The sequence below is a fragment of the Haemaphysalis longicornis genome, unplaced genomic scaffold (assembly GCF_048455015.1).
Source record: "Haemaphysalis longicornis isolate Haplotype H1 unplaced genomic scaffold, Haemaphysalis longicornis Haplotype H1 scaffold_10, whole genome shotgun sequence".
Classification (NCBI taxonomy): domain Eukaryota; kingdom Metazoa; phylum Arthropoda; class Arachnida; order Ixodida; family Ixodidae; genus Haemaphysalis; species Haemaphysalis longicornis.
The window spans coordinates 155,193,003-155,211,346 of record NW_027526204.1 but is presented as its reverse complement, the minus strand read 5'-3'; the positions used below and the strand labels follow the sequence as shown (position 1 = coordinate 155,211,346).

Below are 18,344 nucleotides of genomic sequence, written 5' to 3'. Positions count from 1 at the left end.
CTAGCAACATTTTAACCAAATTTCAAGGCGCGATATCCCTAATTTTAAGGCACTGGGGGGTCCTTCTCTGGCAACTGCTGATCATAATGCAAATACAGCAAAGGGGAAAAAAAGGAAGCCTGACCTTGATTGAAGAATAATCTTGATGGTGGCTGGAAGAATATTTGAGCGTGACATTGCAGGTGGTCTCCCCCTCAAGTACACTAGATTATGGCTTGCAGCGCAGCGGACCACTGCCCTCCCGCCAAATCCTCACCCCAAATCAAGGGCCTCCGACAGCACCATTTCTAGGGACCACAGTTGTGCTGCAACTCTGCAATGCAAAATGCCAGCCCTGTAAAGTGAGCTGTCCAGCAGCGGGTGCAGCTCTCACTACAAGCGACGTGCACTTTTTGGAGGGATCCTTGCAATGGCAGCACATGCCCCTACCCAGGCTTATGCCAGCAGTTCTGGACGCCTTGCATCTTTCCTTTCCCACTTTTCCCACTTCGTTCCCTGGATTACACGTTTCGCACCATTTAGAATAACACCAGCTGCCAGTGCCCTGTGCCTCCGTCATAGTGTACGCCCCTTTGTGTCTCGGTGATACGTTCCAGCTGCGAGCCCCCGCTATGCCACGCCAACCATTGCTCGACTCTCCGAACGGTGGCTGTCCCCACCGCGGCCGCCTCGCCTCACCGACCTCGTGCAGCCCGTCGAGCAGGAAGGCCATGAACTCCTGGGCGTCGTGCTGGGCGAAGCCCGTGAACTGGGGCGCCTTGATGCCGATGAGGCTCTTGAGGCGGCTGGGGGCGAACGAGCGCTGCCGGCCCGACCACAGCCACGACACCAGCACCGCAAAGGCCACCGCCAGCTCCCCGTGCATGCCCAGCGGGTTCTCCCGGTTCAGCTCCCCCTGGAACAGCCCGCCTGCGCCAACGCCAGCCCCCCGCTCATCCCGCTTCCCGCTACTGCAGCCAGCACAGGTGGCACGGTGGCCCACTCTGCACAGCGCCCCCACGAGACACGTGGCGTGCCACTTCGTGCGTAACGAAAGCCTGGGTTGACAGCCTGAGTTCGAGCCCCACAAGGTCTAGCCATTTGTTTTTTTTTTTAATTGAAAAACATTACTTACGATTTATTCGATGCGTTACTTTCCCTAAAGGGGCCATGCAGACAAAACACAAGTTTGGTACATTTGAAAGATTGCCTCGTTAGAATCATACTGACGCCAGTTTTTGCTCAAATAAGCTACATAAAAACGGAAAAGCCATGCAACCCAACGTTTATGGATACTTTTTCAGTTTCGAAACTGCGCCTTCCAAAACGGGCGCGACTTTACCCTAGGCGCTGAGAGGGCACTTCGGTCGCGAGTTGCGCCGTGCCGACGGCGGCAGCTGCGGCGGCAGCGTTGACGGCGTGCGCCATTCCGCTGGGCTCAAAGTTGCAGCTGCAGTGTAGTTGCGTGTCCACTCTACAAGTTTCTTCTTTTCGCTTGTGTTTGTCTCAACCCTTGTGCGAGAATCTTGCCTTTTCAATGCACTCGGTTTGGGGTGCAACTGAACAGTGCAGCCACGGGCAAAAGCATTTCGTGACTCCGTCAAAATCATAAAAAGCACGCAGTTGTTGCGTATGGCTATGACGAAATATCATACGTGCTGCAATGCTTTTGTTCGATTGGCATGGCAAGTGAATCAGTGTTCCCACCAGTGCTAGGCGAAAATTTATTTAGAACGCTGTCGTTCTTGACATTAATTAGCCACCGCTCAAACTCACTGGGCGAACGTACATTACTCCTTGCACAATGCGGTCCGTTTCAAATAAATCACGAACTGGAATAGCGGCAACAAAATTCTGAGCAACTTCCGAGAACAGTTATTTCTTTGGAATACGCAGCCAGAGATGGTTACAGCCCAAGATGCTGGGGCAGAACGCTAAGGGAGGCAGTCGCCAGCATTTGCATGAGGGCGAATAAGTCCAAGAGCGAAAAAAATCACGTGACCACTAACCCTACGTAACGTGTAATGTACCGTACTTTTTAATTTTTCTGTCGTTCTTTTTTTTTTTTTTTTTCTCGACCCCTCGCGCGCGCGCTGTGTTTGCGTTTATTGCCGGGCCCAGCACAGCATTACACGTGCACTCCGCAAGTAGATATTCTCATGTGGTGCTGATTTTTCTTCTCCGTACCTCTTCTAGGTTTAAGCGCATCGAGCTTTTCTTGCGCGCCGACATCCCGACGCTCACATGTGGTTTCGGTTATGCTTTCCTTTCGAGTGGAGCAGGATCGAATTGCACATTTAGTGTGCATGCGTGGGTGGGCGCACACATCTGGTTATTGTGTACGTTCTCGGAAGAAAATACCTACAATATACAGATGTCAATGAATTTTTTTGCCCCTTGTGTAGTTCTTCAGAGTCCACTCTTCCAGAAGAGCATATAGTATTCGGGCGCCGGCATGAGCTCAAAGTTGCGGCGTAGTTGCGTGATGCTCTACAAGTTTCTTCCTTTCGTCTGCACTTGTCTTGACCCCTGTGCGCGAACCTTGGCCTTTCAGTGCGTTTGATTTATGACGCTATTGAACAGTGCCGATTTCATTGAGGATTTCGTGACTCCGTCAACCCACTGTGTTCCCCCTGATGATCGAGCCTAGCTTACCGCAATGACATTGTGCTTTGCAGCTGGCTGTACGAGTGGATATAGAAGCAATACTCAGAAGCGTCATTTTTTAGCGCCGCCATCAGATCCGTATACCTTATCAGCCAATGGAAAAGAGTGAGTCCCCGCGCAGACAAAGAGCTACAGGCAAAACGTGCAAGGTATGTGGCTTTCATTTTCTCGAAAAGGACATTGCGCATAGGCATACGATTAACGTAAAGTCGTCGAGATTGACCGGACTTACTGGGCATTGAAGGAAAGTGCAGTTCCTGTTAACTTTCCCAACCTTTTCAGCTACTTGTCGAGGAAGCGGCGATTTCCGAAAAAAGAAAGACAGCGCCGACACGCTAAGTGATCACTTGGAGACCAGAACATTAGGCACGATAAACCCAGGTTTTAGGCGCCCATAATAGGCACTGAGAAGTTCCATTTAGGCATATATAGGCACCAAATAGTCTTGATTAGGCATATATAGGCTCAATTCCTATTTGCTTCAGAAGCATATTTTAGCACAAATTTTTGACTTGCAGTGAAACCGCAGACAAATAATGTGCAGCGGGAAAGTGGTTTCATTTTCTTCCAGTAAATAAGCATCACAAGAGTTCATATTTCAAAATTTACGTGAAATTTACGGTGATTCAACACCAAAACAAAAGATTGAAAGCCACGGAAAACCACACCAATTTCAATGGTTTGCTGCTTGAAGTTGTATCCCCTTTAAGTCGATAATTGTGTGCTAAAAAACAATGCTCAACGTCCATTGAAATTGGTGGAGCGTTCCTGTACTTCGGGACGCTCCATGATCTAATTCCATCTGGAATATCACAATTTTGGCTTCTCAGAACATTCGGAAGTTATTTAAGCACGTGGAATCCAGAAATTTCATGTCCGGCAGATTTAATCAACCGATCCTTCGGGGATGGCAGCAGATCTGCCCTGAACCTCTCAAATGAACTAGCATTCTTAGAATGGTGCCAACTCTCTCTGCTGCTGAAATGCTTTCTGCTAGGAGCGCGAAATATGCACACAAATGTGCCATGTCACGTTGAACTGCAGCGTGGGGCAAATACTTTGGGCGGCGACACTTTTGTCCGTTGCAAAGCGATTGACAGAGACCGGGGTGTTTTTGGCGTAGTTTTCTGCCCTTAGCCGAGTTCCTGAAGGTGTAACAACGAGCTCTGGTGGAAGAGGCACAATCGGTAACTGCCGCTTGAAGACACTGTGCGTCGAAGAAAGATCTTTACTGCAACTAATTATTCATTAACGGAGCAGAACGACCTCCTCAGCTGTTCACAAAACCGATTAATCCCATGGATAGTACAGGGAAGTGCACTAATTCTGTACAAATTACTGAGCTATTCTGTTCTGCAGAAGCGGATGACTAGTGAAGCTGCCGGAATAACACTATTCAGTAACTATGCACTATACACCGATTATCAATATTAGACAGCGCGCAAGATTCTTCGGAACTAATTCCTGTAATACTAGGTTTCCAAATGCCCTTAATGATTACCCGGCCGCGGCAGATGACGGGTGTCATGACAAGACTACTTGTAAAGTGCCGAGATCCCCCTTCCTAAGATCTGTTTCTCGTTCCTTCTTCGTGGTACGCGTACTGCATCTTGCCAGCCGGCGGTGCACCCATTATCGGTGGCTCACAGTGTACGTGTTTGTGGCATCACCTAAAAACTTTGGTGTCTAAGATTTGCACGTGCTTTCCCTTAGCAGGCATGCTTTCCCCCAGCTTGAACGGCATGTGTGCAGCTGTGTCGCGTTCATATTTCGTTTGCTGTCTTTTTATTCTGTTAGCTACAGATAGGGCACAAAAGCAGAAGTTTTCCCTGTTGGTCCGGAGACACAGCACGCCAGAAGGACATAGAACAAATAAGTTCGCGTGGACGCGCGGGTGTCGCCGGTGAGCTTGGCTCCGGTGCCGCTGCGCACGGGTTTCTGGCGGCTCGGCCGAGGTGGCAAGCTCCAGGTGGTGGTGGCTTGAGCACGGTTCGGGCTTTTTGCGTGTTTGACACGGTTCATGGATTTTTCTCGCAAACAGCGTGAAGCAAACAGCCCGTTGCGGGCTGCTGAAGTGAGAACAGTCTCTGCAGAACATCGACTCACAAAACAAAACAAAAAAAAAGAGGCACATATAACACAAAAAAGGCATTTTTAGGCTCCAAAAAGCCCATATAGTCAAAATAGGCACTATAGGCACAATAAACTACTGCTTAAAATGCTCCCCTTTCCTTAGTTCGTGCTTATATGTTAAATAGGCTTGATACGGATTGAAGGAAAAAATAGGCATGTTGCCTAAAGTTCCGGTCTCTAGTGATCACAAAAGGAGCGCACATGCCCACAGAGCGACAAGAGGAGCTGTCCAACCATGAGGTGCCTGTTCCCCTGCAGTGCGTCGATTTTGCTCAGATAGTTTAGAATCGAGCGGCTCCCAGCCAACTGGAGAACAGCAGCACTCGAACAAGAAGCGGGGCAGCGTCGGCAAATTGTTTTTTACGCGGCCGGAATGAAAGCGGAGGTCTACACAATCCTGAAGAGCGTTGTTGTGAAAAAAGTGTAACCTGCTCCGACAGTCGTGTGAGGAAATATCATTCGTGATGCACCCAATTTGCACAATCGGCACTGCAACAAATTTGTGTGCATACTTGACAGCCGCCACTACTACGCGAACGTTCATTTAAAGCGCTATTCTTCTAGATATTTTAGCCACCGCTCCAAATCCCTGGGCGTACGCACATAACTCCTTACAAAATACTGTCCGTTTCAAATCGTGAACTGGAACGGCAGTAACAAAATTATCAGCAACTTCCAACAACAGTTATTTCTTTTGCAGTACACAGCCAGAAGTGGTGAGAACCGAAGATGCCGAGCGGAACGCTCCCCCGCTAGCAGACGACGCTCGCTCTTTTAGCGCAACTTGCAACCGCAGCGCCGCCATGGCGAGTCGCGGCAGGCCGCCTTCTCTCCATTGCCGCGGCAGGGAGATGCGGCACTGAAAAAGTATCTATAAACGTTGATACAACCCACTCGCTCATTTCCCGCAACAGAACCAGTGCTGTCATATGTGCCAGCTCTGCGATTGGCTGAGGCCAGCAAAAGCAAGCGCAAATTAGGCAGGGCATATAAGCTTGTCGAACAAGCTATTTGTGCTTACATTTAGGGGACATTATTTTTATAGCAGTAAGAATGGTGGGGTAAACAGTGGAAGTTACGAAAGTACAAGTAAACATAGAAGTATCGATGCATACTGCTGTTGGTACTGCGCGCACTCTGCTTGTTTTAGCTGCACAGCACTGCGGTGCTTTGGGGTTGTCTCAGACGACAATGGCTGATTCGCGTAATGACGGTGTCTTACAAGACAGTATTTGTTGAGCGAACACCGTGTTTCATGAAGCGATCATTTTCTACTTTACCAAAAAACTAGCCAAGCAAAAATATGGTAAAAAACAAAGCAAGGGCAGAAAATGGCCTGCCGCATTATGGTGGCACCATCTAGGTTGAATATAGGTAAACAAGGCTCAACAGCCTGCTAGGTTTATCTTGAAGACCTGCTCTTGTGATGCCATTGCAGACATCATGGAAACACACGATTTGGCGGGGGAATCAAAATTTTAACTTAAAGAGATTAATTTGTCAGTGAATAAAGCATCGTTTGCTTCCGGACAAGCACTGGGGGCACTAGAAAACAGGAAACCTTTCGAATAAAACAAACTTGTATTTTGTCTGCATGGCCCCTTCAATATGAACTGTGATTTGGTACCCTTTAGGTCCCTTTAAGTTTCATTTGCAATGCTTCATTTGTGTTCTGCAACGTCCAAAGTGACATCACACGTCGCATCACGTGGGGGGACGGTACAGCAAAGCACGCCTGCTGCCCCCAGTGCCCCCCTGGAAATGCGCGAGACGGCCACCCACCGAGGAAGTAGTCCCGGAACTCGGCCGTGTTGGCCAGGCACTGCAGCACCGCATTCATGAAGCACGTGTTGCCCAGGTTGTCCAGGCCTGTGTAGCCCCGGGCGGGGGGAGCCTCCGCAAGCTGCGCACACGGAGCAGGGAGGGAACGGGCGCTGCAGACGGCCCCTCTCCCGGCTGCTGCCCCTAGGCTCAGCAGGCTCAAATTTTGCACGCCTTGCATACAGCACAAACCCTTGGTAGTAATGCTTTTGGGTAAATGGAGGCATCGGAATAAGCAACAAGAGGATTGCACACCTTTCCCAGGGGGAGCCTATTCTGCGGAAAACCATTCATACGGGGCCAATAGCCCCGAGATCGACTGTTGAGGCAAGGCTTTTCGTAGGCCTGCATCGGCTGGAGGTCACAAAGCCTCACGTCGGTATGTTGCAATCCCTTTGCCCTTCATGGGCCATTACCTGCTTATCGGCCAGTACAGCCTGTTGGTCATTTCAGGCCTGAGAGAGGCGGTTTCTGCCCGGTCGCCGAGTTGAACCTGTCTAGGCACCCACATGATGCCACAGAGTCTCAGTGAGGGATGCTGCTGCTAACTGCAGCTAGCTGGCCAGGGTTTCAGCTCTCCATGGCAACACATTCTCCACAAAGGCACCCGGCCCATTCCCCTGGCCTTTCAAGTTTCACCTAGTTGCAAGCTGCCCCGCGTATATAACAGCACTACTTCAGCGGCCAGCTGAACGTAGCTTTCACATCCGACTTGAAAAGCAGATGACCAACCCGACGGCTCGGGGCCCGTTTTAGCAGGAGCTGCCTGCACGCACAACAAAATTGGTCTCCTGCACCGCAACACGGTCAGGTGGGCCAGTTGATCCATATTCACAATGTAAATGCAGCGCAATAGACAAGACACTGAGGAAGGCAAACAGGACAAGCACTGACTGTCAACTCGGAATTTATTCATCGAGTCGGTCCATTTACACATTCAGCTAACACGAAAAAAGAACCCAACCAAGGGACAGTCAAGAACTGTAACAGATAAAAGGCATAACCCAACAGACAATGCATGGGGTTTTATTGGCTCAATTACCTTGTCAAGAAACCCGTTTCCACTTCACTGAGAGCTGAAAGTCCGCGCTCATCCAATTTGCCTTCTTCCTTGGTGTCCCGTTCGCTGTGCTCCATTTACGCTATGCAAGGCTCGTCTCGGTCTGCGTTCGCCCCCTGCTCCAGCTTTTCGGCAGTGCAAGGTGCAACACGAGCCCCCGGCTCCTTGCACTGTGCCAGTGGGGCCCGTCCCTCACCTGGGCGTCCCCTGCCCGGGGGTCCAGCGGCCGGCTCTCCAGGGGCGGTGGCGGTGGAGGGGCCGGGGGTGCCGCAGGTGGATCCCGGGCCTGGGGGCTCCTCGTCACGGGAACCCACCGGTTGCTGCTCGGCTCACCTTCCGAATCCCCTCCTGCACACACAACCGCCACGCCACAAGAGACCCTTCCACCAGCACAACGTGGCACTGGGCAACTGGGACGGCACACCTCTGTCACACCCGACGCATGATGCGCAGCCGAATATGGCGGAAGGGGGAAGAGGCCAGCACTGGGGAACGGTGCCTCTGCACAAGCTTTTGACGCGGGTGCACACAAACAGGAGCTTTTATGCATGACCCCAGATGCTCTGCTTCACACCACATCGCCAGTGCTGGGCTCTGTGCAACAGCTCCCAGCTGCCCCTTACCGCAAAGGATTAGGTGGACCGCAGCAGGAGTGTCGATTCGGCCAGTTGTGTCGGCAAGACGACAAGGTGCACGCTGTCTCCCTGTTTCAAGCCCGCCCTCTTTGCGCTGTTTGCCCAATACGACCATCTCATATGTGCACCGAGAGCACGAAGCCCTAGAAACTCTAACACAGCGGCCGTTTTGTCGAGATCACTGGTGAATGTGGGCCCCCACCGGGATGACGATTCCCCCTAAAGCCAGCCGAGAGCAGCAGGAGGGGGGCGGTGCCGACCTTTGGCCTGTGGAGGGGCCAGCTCCAGGGAGGACCATCGGCAGGCCACCTGCTTCTTCAGGATCAGCTCCAGCTTGCAGGAGCCCAGCCGGTAGCGGCACTCCTCGGGCAGGATGGCCTCCCTGCAATGGAAGGGGGGTACGGCTGCTGCTGCTGGGGCCCCCCATCCACTCAGCCCCGCCCCAAGAAGGAAGACGCAGGCTCACTTGACGTTGACCTTCCACACAAAGGTGGTCTCCTCGGTCGAACCATGCTGCTCCAGAAACTCAGAGTTGGTGTTCCTGGGAGGGGACAGAGGACGGCGCCACGGCTGGCAATGAACCCTGCCGCAGGCCCAGCCAGTTCATGCCACTCCCAATAAAAGTTAGTGCAGAGCAGACAAAACACGGGGGGAAAAAAGAAATCGGTCCCTGTAGCCCCAGTCCCATCTGCATCTCTTCTGGTTTGTCTGTTCTGTGCAAACTTTTACTACAAGTAGGGCTCACAAGCACTGGCTGGCCAATCCAAACTTGCTTTCCGAGGACAATCTCCACAAGCACAGCACCCAGAAGGAAATGACTCGCCAGGCTCTTTGTGCGAGCCCATTTTTGTGTGACCATTTCCCCATGCACCAACGATTACCGTATTTACACGACTGTGAGTCGACTCGAATGTAAATCCACCCCCAAAAGTTGCCTCCCCCCCAAAAAGAAAGGAAAGCGAGCGCCGCTAGAAAATCGTATCACAAAAGAGAAGCTCTTCCGTCAACCCACACAGCGGCTCTACCATCAATGATCGACGCTCCCACAAGAGCCGTGCGCTTGCAGTATGCACGGTCGATGTTAAAAAAGAAAAGCTTATGTATAAGCACCCGGAATAACCATGCGCTGTGGGTTGAGAGGGAAGAATTTGTTCGCTGTGAGATGACAACCATCGAAGGAACCGGCAGCGGATACTGCCGCACGATACCAAAACAAACAACATGGCGGCTGACGGAAGTGGCCGCGCACGATTTACTTTTGAGTGACTAACCTCCCACCATCGCGTTCGGAAGTGTACTGAACAATGTGATATTATTTGGGCTACGTTAGCTCCGCACACTGAATCAAGGGATTCGCTCTCATTTTGTTTATTAGAGACGAATAAAACGCTTCTTGACGCATTTTTGCACGCGATTCGTGCGCGTCGGAGTTGCACGGGCGACTTTTCACGCCCGCGTCGATGATCCCGCGTGCGCGGTGAAAGTACGCTGCATGTGGTGGGCCTTCAGAATAGAACGCTTCTACTGGTTTGACGTCGGTATGACGCGTGACGAATGCGGCAGTGGGAGGAGCCTGACGTCTTGCCCCAATGGGGAGGCGCACTCTTCGTGGCAGCAGTTTGAAAGCACTCGGGACAGCCGGCTGGCGCCGCCGGAGATGTTTAGACTTACCACGCTGGTGGATATTTGATTGGCGCTTCCCCTAGTGGCGCAAATGATGCTTTATAGTGTCATTTTCGGCCACATTATCAGCTCCTTTCCTGCACAAACGCCTTCGTTAGTGCCTTCAGTGATATCTTTAAAGAGCGGTTAGAAGTAGTCGCTGGAGTTACGCGTACCTCTTCGCGGCTGGTGACGTCGCCATGTTGCCGCCGCCGATCACGTAGCGCACAGCATGCGAGTAGTCATTGCGGAAGCGTCAGCGCGGCGCATTTTCGCGAGCAGAAAACGCCCCATGCAATTCACACTTTAGACCATAACCATGGGAACGAGGGTGCGAAGCTGTATCCACCTCGTAGCACCCCCGATTTCTCGTTTCTCTGGCCGTTACTAGCGGTAGACGGTTCGATTTCAATTCTAAGTCGACCCCCAACATTGGATTGTCAAATATGAAAAAAAAAAGGTTGACCTACAATCGTGTAAATACGGTATGCTTCCTTACGGGCACAAAGCCATTAAAACGTTGACTGGCACAACCTCTGCAAGACAGCCAATCACAGAGCAGTGACAGGTGGGTAATGATGCACCCCGCAACAGAGCCGTGCTCTGGAGGCATCAGAGTTGTTGATCAAGCAGCTCGCACTATCGGTCTAGCTTGCTCCGCTGAGAAAACTTCACTGCTCTCGTGCACTCCAATCATTGGAACCCACCTCAAGTTGTCCTTCATCATCACGACAACACCATCCACCCACAAAAAATTTTGAAAGTTCTTGGCCTTCACATGCAATCTGATGGCCGTGCAACACATTCTCCGTCAAGCCGAACCCATCCTTAACACGATGCGCCGTGTCGCTACACGCTCCAGGGGACTCAAAGAACAGGACCTTCTTCGACTCCGCGATGCTCTTATCATCTCCTGCATTCGTTATCAAGCGCCGTACGTCGTCACCTAACGCGCACCTTGGAAGGGAAGCTTGATGCTCTTATCCGCAAAGCGACAAAAATATCTCTGGATTTTCCAATTACCACTAGCACCAACCGACTTGCGCAAGTGCAACTTGGTGTTCTCCCGATGGTTTCTGATATAATTGACATCCATCGCAGCCACCAAGGTAAACGCCTCTCCGAAACTGCAGCGGGTCTTCATATCTTACGCACATTAGGATACTCATCCCGTCCTTCCCGGCCTCAAACAATTCCTCTAGACAGCAAAATACTCCAACACATTACTGTAGCACCTACTCCCCGCCACATGGACAAGGAACGCAATCCCAAACGCTGTCTTATTCGTGCCACATACTACGCCAAGAAAGTAAACCGTGATACCAACAGCCGCCACGTATTCACAGATGAGGCTTTTGAAGATAACCTCGGTGTGGTCGCCTTCATCACTTCGGGGGGTACTCACTACTCCATCACTCGACGCTGCACCTCCCCAGAAGAAGCCGAACTTCTCGCCATCACTTTTGCCACTACTGACAGCACATCCCCCATCCGCACGACCAATATCTACACCAATTCCTTAAAAAATCTGCCATTTTTGGCTTACCCGTCGTGAGCAAGCAGTCATTCGGCAGGCGCAAACATATAACCTGCACACACCTACTCGGCTCCATCTGTTCCAACACACGCCAGACACCCCTGTCCCACTCTATCCCCACTGCCTTATTCCCCCTACCCAGGACCACATTCTGTGGGAGTGCCCCTACAACCCTACCCAACCACACAATTACACCGGGGAGTGGCTGGTTGTTGCGGCGAGTCTCCAAGAGCAACGGGAACTGGCAGCCCACATCATCAGGGCCCTCAGTGGCTGCCTGGACCGAGGCAGCTGATTCGCCCCACCATCCCATGAACAATAAAGTTTCTATATATCTATCTATTTCAGGAGGCACACCTACTTTGTGCGAAACTTGACGACAAAGCCGCCCGGGTTGAAGTCCACAACCAGCGCCTCCTTGGAGATGCTCTTGACAAACAGGGTGACCGTGACCGTGCCTCCATTGACCTGCGTGAAAAAAAAATGCACACCTCGTGTTTCTGCTGCGATGTCTGGATATTGACACTGGCCACTGACTGCGTGCCACCAATCCACGGAAGAGCCGACATGCGTCCCCATGCTGACCACCCCCGGGCCTGGATGAGACGTAGCCTATGCGCACGGGGCGCACAGCGATCGGCCAGCCGCGAGTTCCCCCGAACCAGCACCCAGCTCTGCCTTCCCTCCACGCCCCGGAGGAGGTGATAAGAAGGCCCGCACGCCCCTCCATCGCTCCCTCTGGCCACCCACCATTGTCGGTCATGTTGTAGGAGACATTCGAAAGCACTCCTGAATCCCGGCTGAGATCGAGACGGTCATCATCCCTCGTACCCATCTACGCATACCCGCAAGCCCGCAGCAGGACTTTGAGTTCGCCCCACAGCCCTGCAGCGTGCATGGACGTCACCATGCACCAGCATGAGCGTCCCGACCTTCCCGGGCCAATACAGCAGCGCACCCAGGACAGGCCACGGAGCGTCTCTGAGGTCCAGCGCCAGCCGCCTTCCCGACCCGCTTCCATGAGTCTCATCATCTCGCCGAGTGAGCGCGTCAGCACTGGCCCAACTGCATTGCTAATTAAATTGTTTCTATGGCCAAACTTGTGTTGCCTCCTCCCCCCTCAACTGCGTGCGGACCCACCTAATTGGTAGCGTGATGCTATCCCCTTATCAGGGGCGTCCCACTGCCACCTTGGTCCTCATGTGAATATCCTGCCGAAAGACCGTAAGCAGCAGGCAGACTGCAGGATGCCCCAACCCATGGCCTCATGATCATCCCGATGGCCATGGTGGGTAACCCACACCACCTTTCGACTGGGGTGCCCCCCTTCCACTGTGTCCTCCCCACCCAGCAGTCCCACTCTAAGCTCGTGAGTTCCTCCATCGTGACATTCCCCAACAGTAGGGTCCCCTCCGCTGTTTTCCGACTAAGTGAAGAACAGCCCCAGGTCGTACCCCGCTCTCGTAGTAGTCGTACTTGGGGTTCACCAGCTCCACGGTGGGGTTCTCCTCCTTGGTCTCCTCCTCCCCGGCTGCCTCCTCCTCCTCCTCCTCCTCCTTCTGCAACCGGGAAATGAACTTCAGGGACTCGAAAAGCAGGCCTTCGCCACAAAAGCTGGCCAAGCGGGCTCCGCACTGCACAGCATCCTGAACCGAGGAAAACAGCCTGGTCTCGAGCATCTCTTACACCAAGTTTGTTCGCCCACAGGTTGGCCCCGCAGGTATTGCTTGCTTCTGTTTTCTTTACAGGCCCCAACTCTCCTTTGGCATTTATGCAGAGCCGCATGTGGATTCTGGCAGGGCAGGTTGTTGGGTGCCAAACGCTGCATGCAACTGTGGAGCGCCAGTGCACAAGCGCCACTACCCAATCGGGGGCTCGCCCGGCTGCCCTCCTCCTCACCTCACTGCTGCCCGCGGTACGAAACGACAGAGCACCACACGGAGCCGTGTTTGGCTGAATTTGGCGACACTGCTGTAGCACCACTCTGGTACACTGCACTAGAAGATGTAGCTGTGTCGACGGGAAGTGAGCTACTGCACAGTGCTGGTCCTTTCTGCGACGAAAAAATTGCACGGACTGCAGCAGGAGTTCACCAGGGAACTCCTGCTGCAGCCAGTGCCACCTGCAATTTTTGAAACCACTGGGTTTCAGACCCCAGAGTGATTTAAAGTATTTACTCAACTTTATCGCATAAACTTGCAAAACAAGGCTAGTATTTAGGGCAATAAGTAAAATATACTGTAACAGACAAAACTTTTGAAAGTGACCGTTGAGCAGCGGCCGCCATGGGAGCTGCTCACTGCAGCCGTTCCTCATCAGAAATTCCCGCCGCAAAATGGACCCCTCCTAGAGGCCCCGGACAACACACACGTCCCTTATAGAACGCTACAACTACGCTGCAGCTCCAGCACCGTTCCAGTGCAAGACGGCGGCCCCGCTTCCATGGTGGCACCCCCGGGAGAGAGCCCCCCTCTCGTGGCAGGTCCCACCTCCAGCTGTCGCCAGTCGATGGAGGGGTCCTGCTTGAGCATCTTGACCACCACCTTCTTGGACTTGTGCACCAGGCTGGTGCAGTCGGCCACCACGGGCGCGTACAGCTCACACTGCCACTGGCGGCCATCTGCACAAGGGCACCACCCACACCGTTGGCACTGCTGCCCTCCTCCTCCCACGCGGTGCCGCCACCACGACGAACGCCACAAGACCAAGTCACAAGTGGCCCGTTTCCTGAGCTGTGCTGTAGGACAGCAAGGCGGTGACGACACTGCACCCACAAGAGTGCCCGGACAATGCACAAAGTAGCATGCAACAGTTCTCCCCAATGATGATGCACGGATTGTACTGATGTCGTCGTACAGAACTTGCCACATACATTCAAAGGATGGCCTGCTTTGGTGCCCACTGATGACCGGCCCCCTCTGTATATTGCACGCTAAATGAGCCGGTCCAGTGCAACACAAATCGCATCGCTGGCTTTGCGCACCGGTTCAAATTGAAATTCTGGGAATTTAACCTGCTAAGGCTACAATTTGTCTACGAGGCATGCCGTAGTAGAGGGCTCCGGATGAACACTGACCACCAAAAGATCCTGAACACACACAAAAATATCGACGCATCGGCATTCTAGCTTTTCCCCTCCGTCTGAAAAGCAGCCACCGCAATCGGAATCGAACCCGAAATGCACTTGGGCTCCGAAGCAGAACACTTTACAGCCACTGGACCACCGCAACGAGTTTTGTGCCCAAGTTGCTTTATCCATCCACACCAATTCAGCACCACCAGCAGCAGGCACAACTGCGTCCTCCCTGCCCACACAACGCGCACCAGCAGGCTGCCACTACTTGGGTCCGGTCAAGAAAGCACCTGATCTTCCCAGTGAGTCAGAGAATCCATTAATGCATCCAGAGAAAATTACTTTGCTGAATTTTCCCCTTCACAAAGTGCCCAACAGCCATAAACAGCACCCAGCAATGTACTACTGCGCCCGATCCACCTATTCCCACATTACCACTGCAGTCCATTGCTCTAAGGGTGAGTGCAATGAAAGAAAAAGTTATTTCTCGAGATGCTGCTCAGTACCTCTTTACGTTACCATGCTTAGCCAGCAGGATTTTTCACGTAGGAGTATAGAAGTGTTTTTTCTTTTTCCCTAATACAAATGGTTGATAGAAAATGCCCGTGTTGTCTACTTACAAGTGTTTCATCTTTTTGTGCTTTGAATTGCGAGGGCTGTTAAAGCTTGTTATGCCCTGTAGTTACTGTAAATACAGTTTGCTTTTCTTGCTTTCCGTTCGCCTTTGAGATTCTTCAACAACCGAGAATCTTCCTTCTTCTTTCTCATCTTCGTCTGTCTCCCCCGCACGCCATCACACCGAGACTCCCGCTATTTTTCCACACGCTGGCCCCCCACACGCGAGCGCCAATTTCAAACAGATCCCAGTTCCTGGCAATAAGAAACATCGGCTCTTCAATTTGGCCTTCAATTGGCTCTTCAATTACCTCAGCCTAGGTTGCGCCACCCTGGAAGAACCGTTCCTTCCCTTTTTCCCCCTGCTTCTGCACTCACAAATGGAGGAGGCGAGGGCTGCACTGCCCCAATGAGCGCAGCCAAATGGAAGACACTTCACCCAACAAGGCTTCCTGCGTGCGTCAGAGCTCGTCTGAAAGGCACATGCCGACAGGCAGAGCAGCTGGCCGACCACTGCATCTGTGCCACGGTATCTGAGCTGGCAGCTACTTTCAACACCGTCTCGGACAGCACTCTAGACACTGCACAAACATAAATGCTACCAAAGTTCTCAGTGTTGCCCAACACAAATTCTGCATCCAAAGGTACATTGGACATACAGTGTAGACTGCTCCGCACTATAAGCAGTACTACACCATGAACAAAACATGCGCGAATCCAACCACATCGCAGTCTACCTTTCACTCATTCTTTGTTTATCATTATCCAAATAAAGACCTCTTAAAAATAGCGGCACGGTCTTTATTTCCCCCCTTTTTTTCCCACGAGACGCTACTGCGGGGTTTACAAGCTGCTGCATGGTCCTTGACGCGCGCGTACATTGAGGCACCCTAGGTCTTACAAACTGCGAGCGCGGCTTTAACTTCTTTGTGTTTTGAGGGAGCACATTACGTTTCTTAGCTGCTACGAAAGGATGCCACGGAAAACGTGATAGGAATGCATGCAAGATTTCCTTTTTTCCACCTCAGCTCGTGTTCGCCATGCCGAAGGCGGTTGCTTATCAGCACAGCATACACGTAGGGAAAAACCTTCGGCACTCCAGATGTTCGAAGAGGAAAAGGGTGGTTGCTTATATGCACAACACTATAATAGAAACGACTCACCACACGAGGAGGGTGAAGCAAGGACAGCTGTGGTTATCCCGTGCGTGCAAACGGAACACGCGAACTAAAGGGCGCCAATTTTTTTCTTTTCTATGTCCAAGTTTGAGGAGAGCAGGGAGAGGGCACTGCGCGAGATCGCTGACTCCGTCTTTCTTCTTTCTCACAACCCTAAAACAATGCCCCAGCTGCACTGGTCAATCAGAGGATCCGCCAAAAAACTTTACTTGCTACTGCGCCTTGGGCAATTGCATTATAAGTAGCGTGCTTATGCGTTGACATCTATGGGAGGCTTACCGGTGGCCAGGAAAACCAGCATTCTATCCGGTCCCGCACTATAAGTGGTTACGTTATAAATGGTCTGCACTGCACCCGCAAACTTTCTTAAAGATATGTTGGACCAACGCCGCCCTATAATTATGGCCTAATGCGCGAGCCAAAAATGGCCAAACAGCCACTCTCCTGCTGCTCTCTCCTACCCTTCCCTGCTCTGTAGCCTTCCTGTGTGCTTTCATGTCCACCGGCCAGCGCCACTTCTCGGGAACTACGCAAAATAGTTTAAAGTGTTAGGGTTCCCCAGGCGGCGCTCCTACGCCTTCTTCTTTTTCACCATGCCTGTTTGTCTTGGTCTGGCGCTGATTAAACCGCCTTTGCCTCTTAGCAAAGTTACTTGTGCTGCCGCACGCTGATGCCGGCTTTGCGCGCTTATCTACTTGAATCACAGGCCTCGAAATTTTCTGAGTGGGGCATCACCCCTCTGTTCCCTCCGCATTTCGGTTTTGTTTTATTCCCGCTGTTTGCACTACGCATCGGTATGCACTTTTAAATTGAGGACTGTACTGTAGAAGCATCCGGACAGCGTGGGGGGACCCTCAGCTGCTTATCCTTTTGTTTTCTATAATCTTCTGAAATTTACAAGCATGTGATATTTTTGAAAAGTAATAGTAGAAGTGAGCGCCCCAATAAAAAGTGTGCACGCAATTTTTTTCCCCCTAAATCCTCCAGAGAGAAAAAAACATCAGTAAAATAATGGCTGCACCATCCGAAAATATCGTTTTTCTGTTCACTATTTATCTAGGCGACAATTAATGTTCTCACACTATTTCAGTTCCGCCTCCGTTCGTTATCTTTGGAAAAATGCAGCAAGTATGAAGCGAGCGACACGTTCAATGAGATCCCCAGCGCGCCCCAGAACTATCGCCCCGTCACGGCTCTTGAAAGGGCTCTTGAAACCCAACAGGCAAGCCGACAGACCCACGGGTGCAGCGTTCCCGACTCGCGAGCAGTGACGTAAGGCGAGATGTCCGCCGGCGCGTGCCACATAGCGGATTAGTGCCTGAACTTAGCGTCCCTACCCTTCCCATTGAAAAGTGCGCAACGCGTTAGACAATGTTTATACAGGCGGCGTTGGTTGGACGTACCCGCCAAATATCCTAAACATGCGTCGGACATGCCCACCAAGTTTTTAAAGGGACGTCTCGTGAAGCCTTTTTCCACGCAAGAACTGGATGGTGCTTGTTCACGGGAAAGGGTAATCCGCTCACGAGCTGCCTGCCAAGTGGTGGTTGGTCTGGCGCAGCAAACTGTTTCTTGCTGCACTTGCCAAGAAACTCTATGCGGCCTAGCAGCATCTCTGCAGCCGTTCTGCAGGCCAGCCCTGTGGCAACAGTGGGGCTCTTCAATCGTCCGTTGGACAGACGGTTTGCAAACAGTCCGAGGGATGTCCTCGCAATAAAAGTAGGTCTGGCAACAAAAAGCACATGCCAGATTGCTCGTCGGAGATTCCGAGGTGAATCCAAGAGCCCAAGGGCCGCTGGTGTGCTGCAGCAGACGCCGCCGAGATCTTTGGCGGGCAAGTATCGATCGAAAATCATGAATCCTCTTGTCCTTGCGCGAGGCCTCTCCTAAACCTTTTCTTTCCTCCATGAACCCTTTAAATCTGCCCACTCTCAAACGTGATGGGCACCAAATTGAACCAATAAAACTCTCAGCCCTGGAGCGT

At 52.0% G+C, this 18,344-nt stretch overlaps 1 protein-coding gene across 2 annotated transcripts in view; it reads right to left on the bottom strand.

The window, feature by feature from the left end:
* LOC144159702 (ubiquitin carboxyl-terminal hydrolase 19-like) overlaps window positions 1-18,344 on the bottom strand; it is a 49,595-nt gene that overhangs the window by 29,572 nt on the left and 1,679 nt on the right. Inside the window, exons 3-10 of one of the 2 annotated variants that reach the window (XM_077691369.1) lie at window positions 13,984-14,114; window positions 12,949-13,047; window positions 11,856-11,962; window positions 8,762-8,836; window positions 8,556-8,677; window positions 7,857-8,008; window positions 6,562-6,682; window positions 683-909 (exon numbers count right to left, since the gene is read on the bottom strand). In XM_077691369.1, coding sequence (XP_077547495.1) covers window positions 683-909; window positions 6,562-6,682; window positions 7,857-8,008; window positions 8,556-8,677; window positions 8,762-8,836; window positions 11,856-11,962; window positions 12,949-13,047; window positions 13,984-14,114 — 1,034 coding nt within the window. Of the gene's footprint in view, window positions 1-682; window positions 910-6,561; window positions 6,683-7,856; window positions 8,009-8,555; window positions 8,678-8,761; window positions 8,837-11,855; window positions 11,963-12,948; window positions 13,051-13,983; window positions 14,115-18,344 lie in introns of both variants that reach the window. The other variant, XM_077691368.1, reaches the window with a different exon arrangement.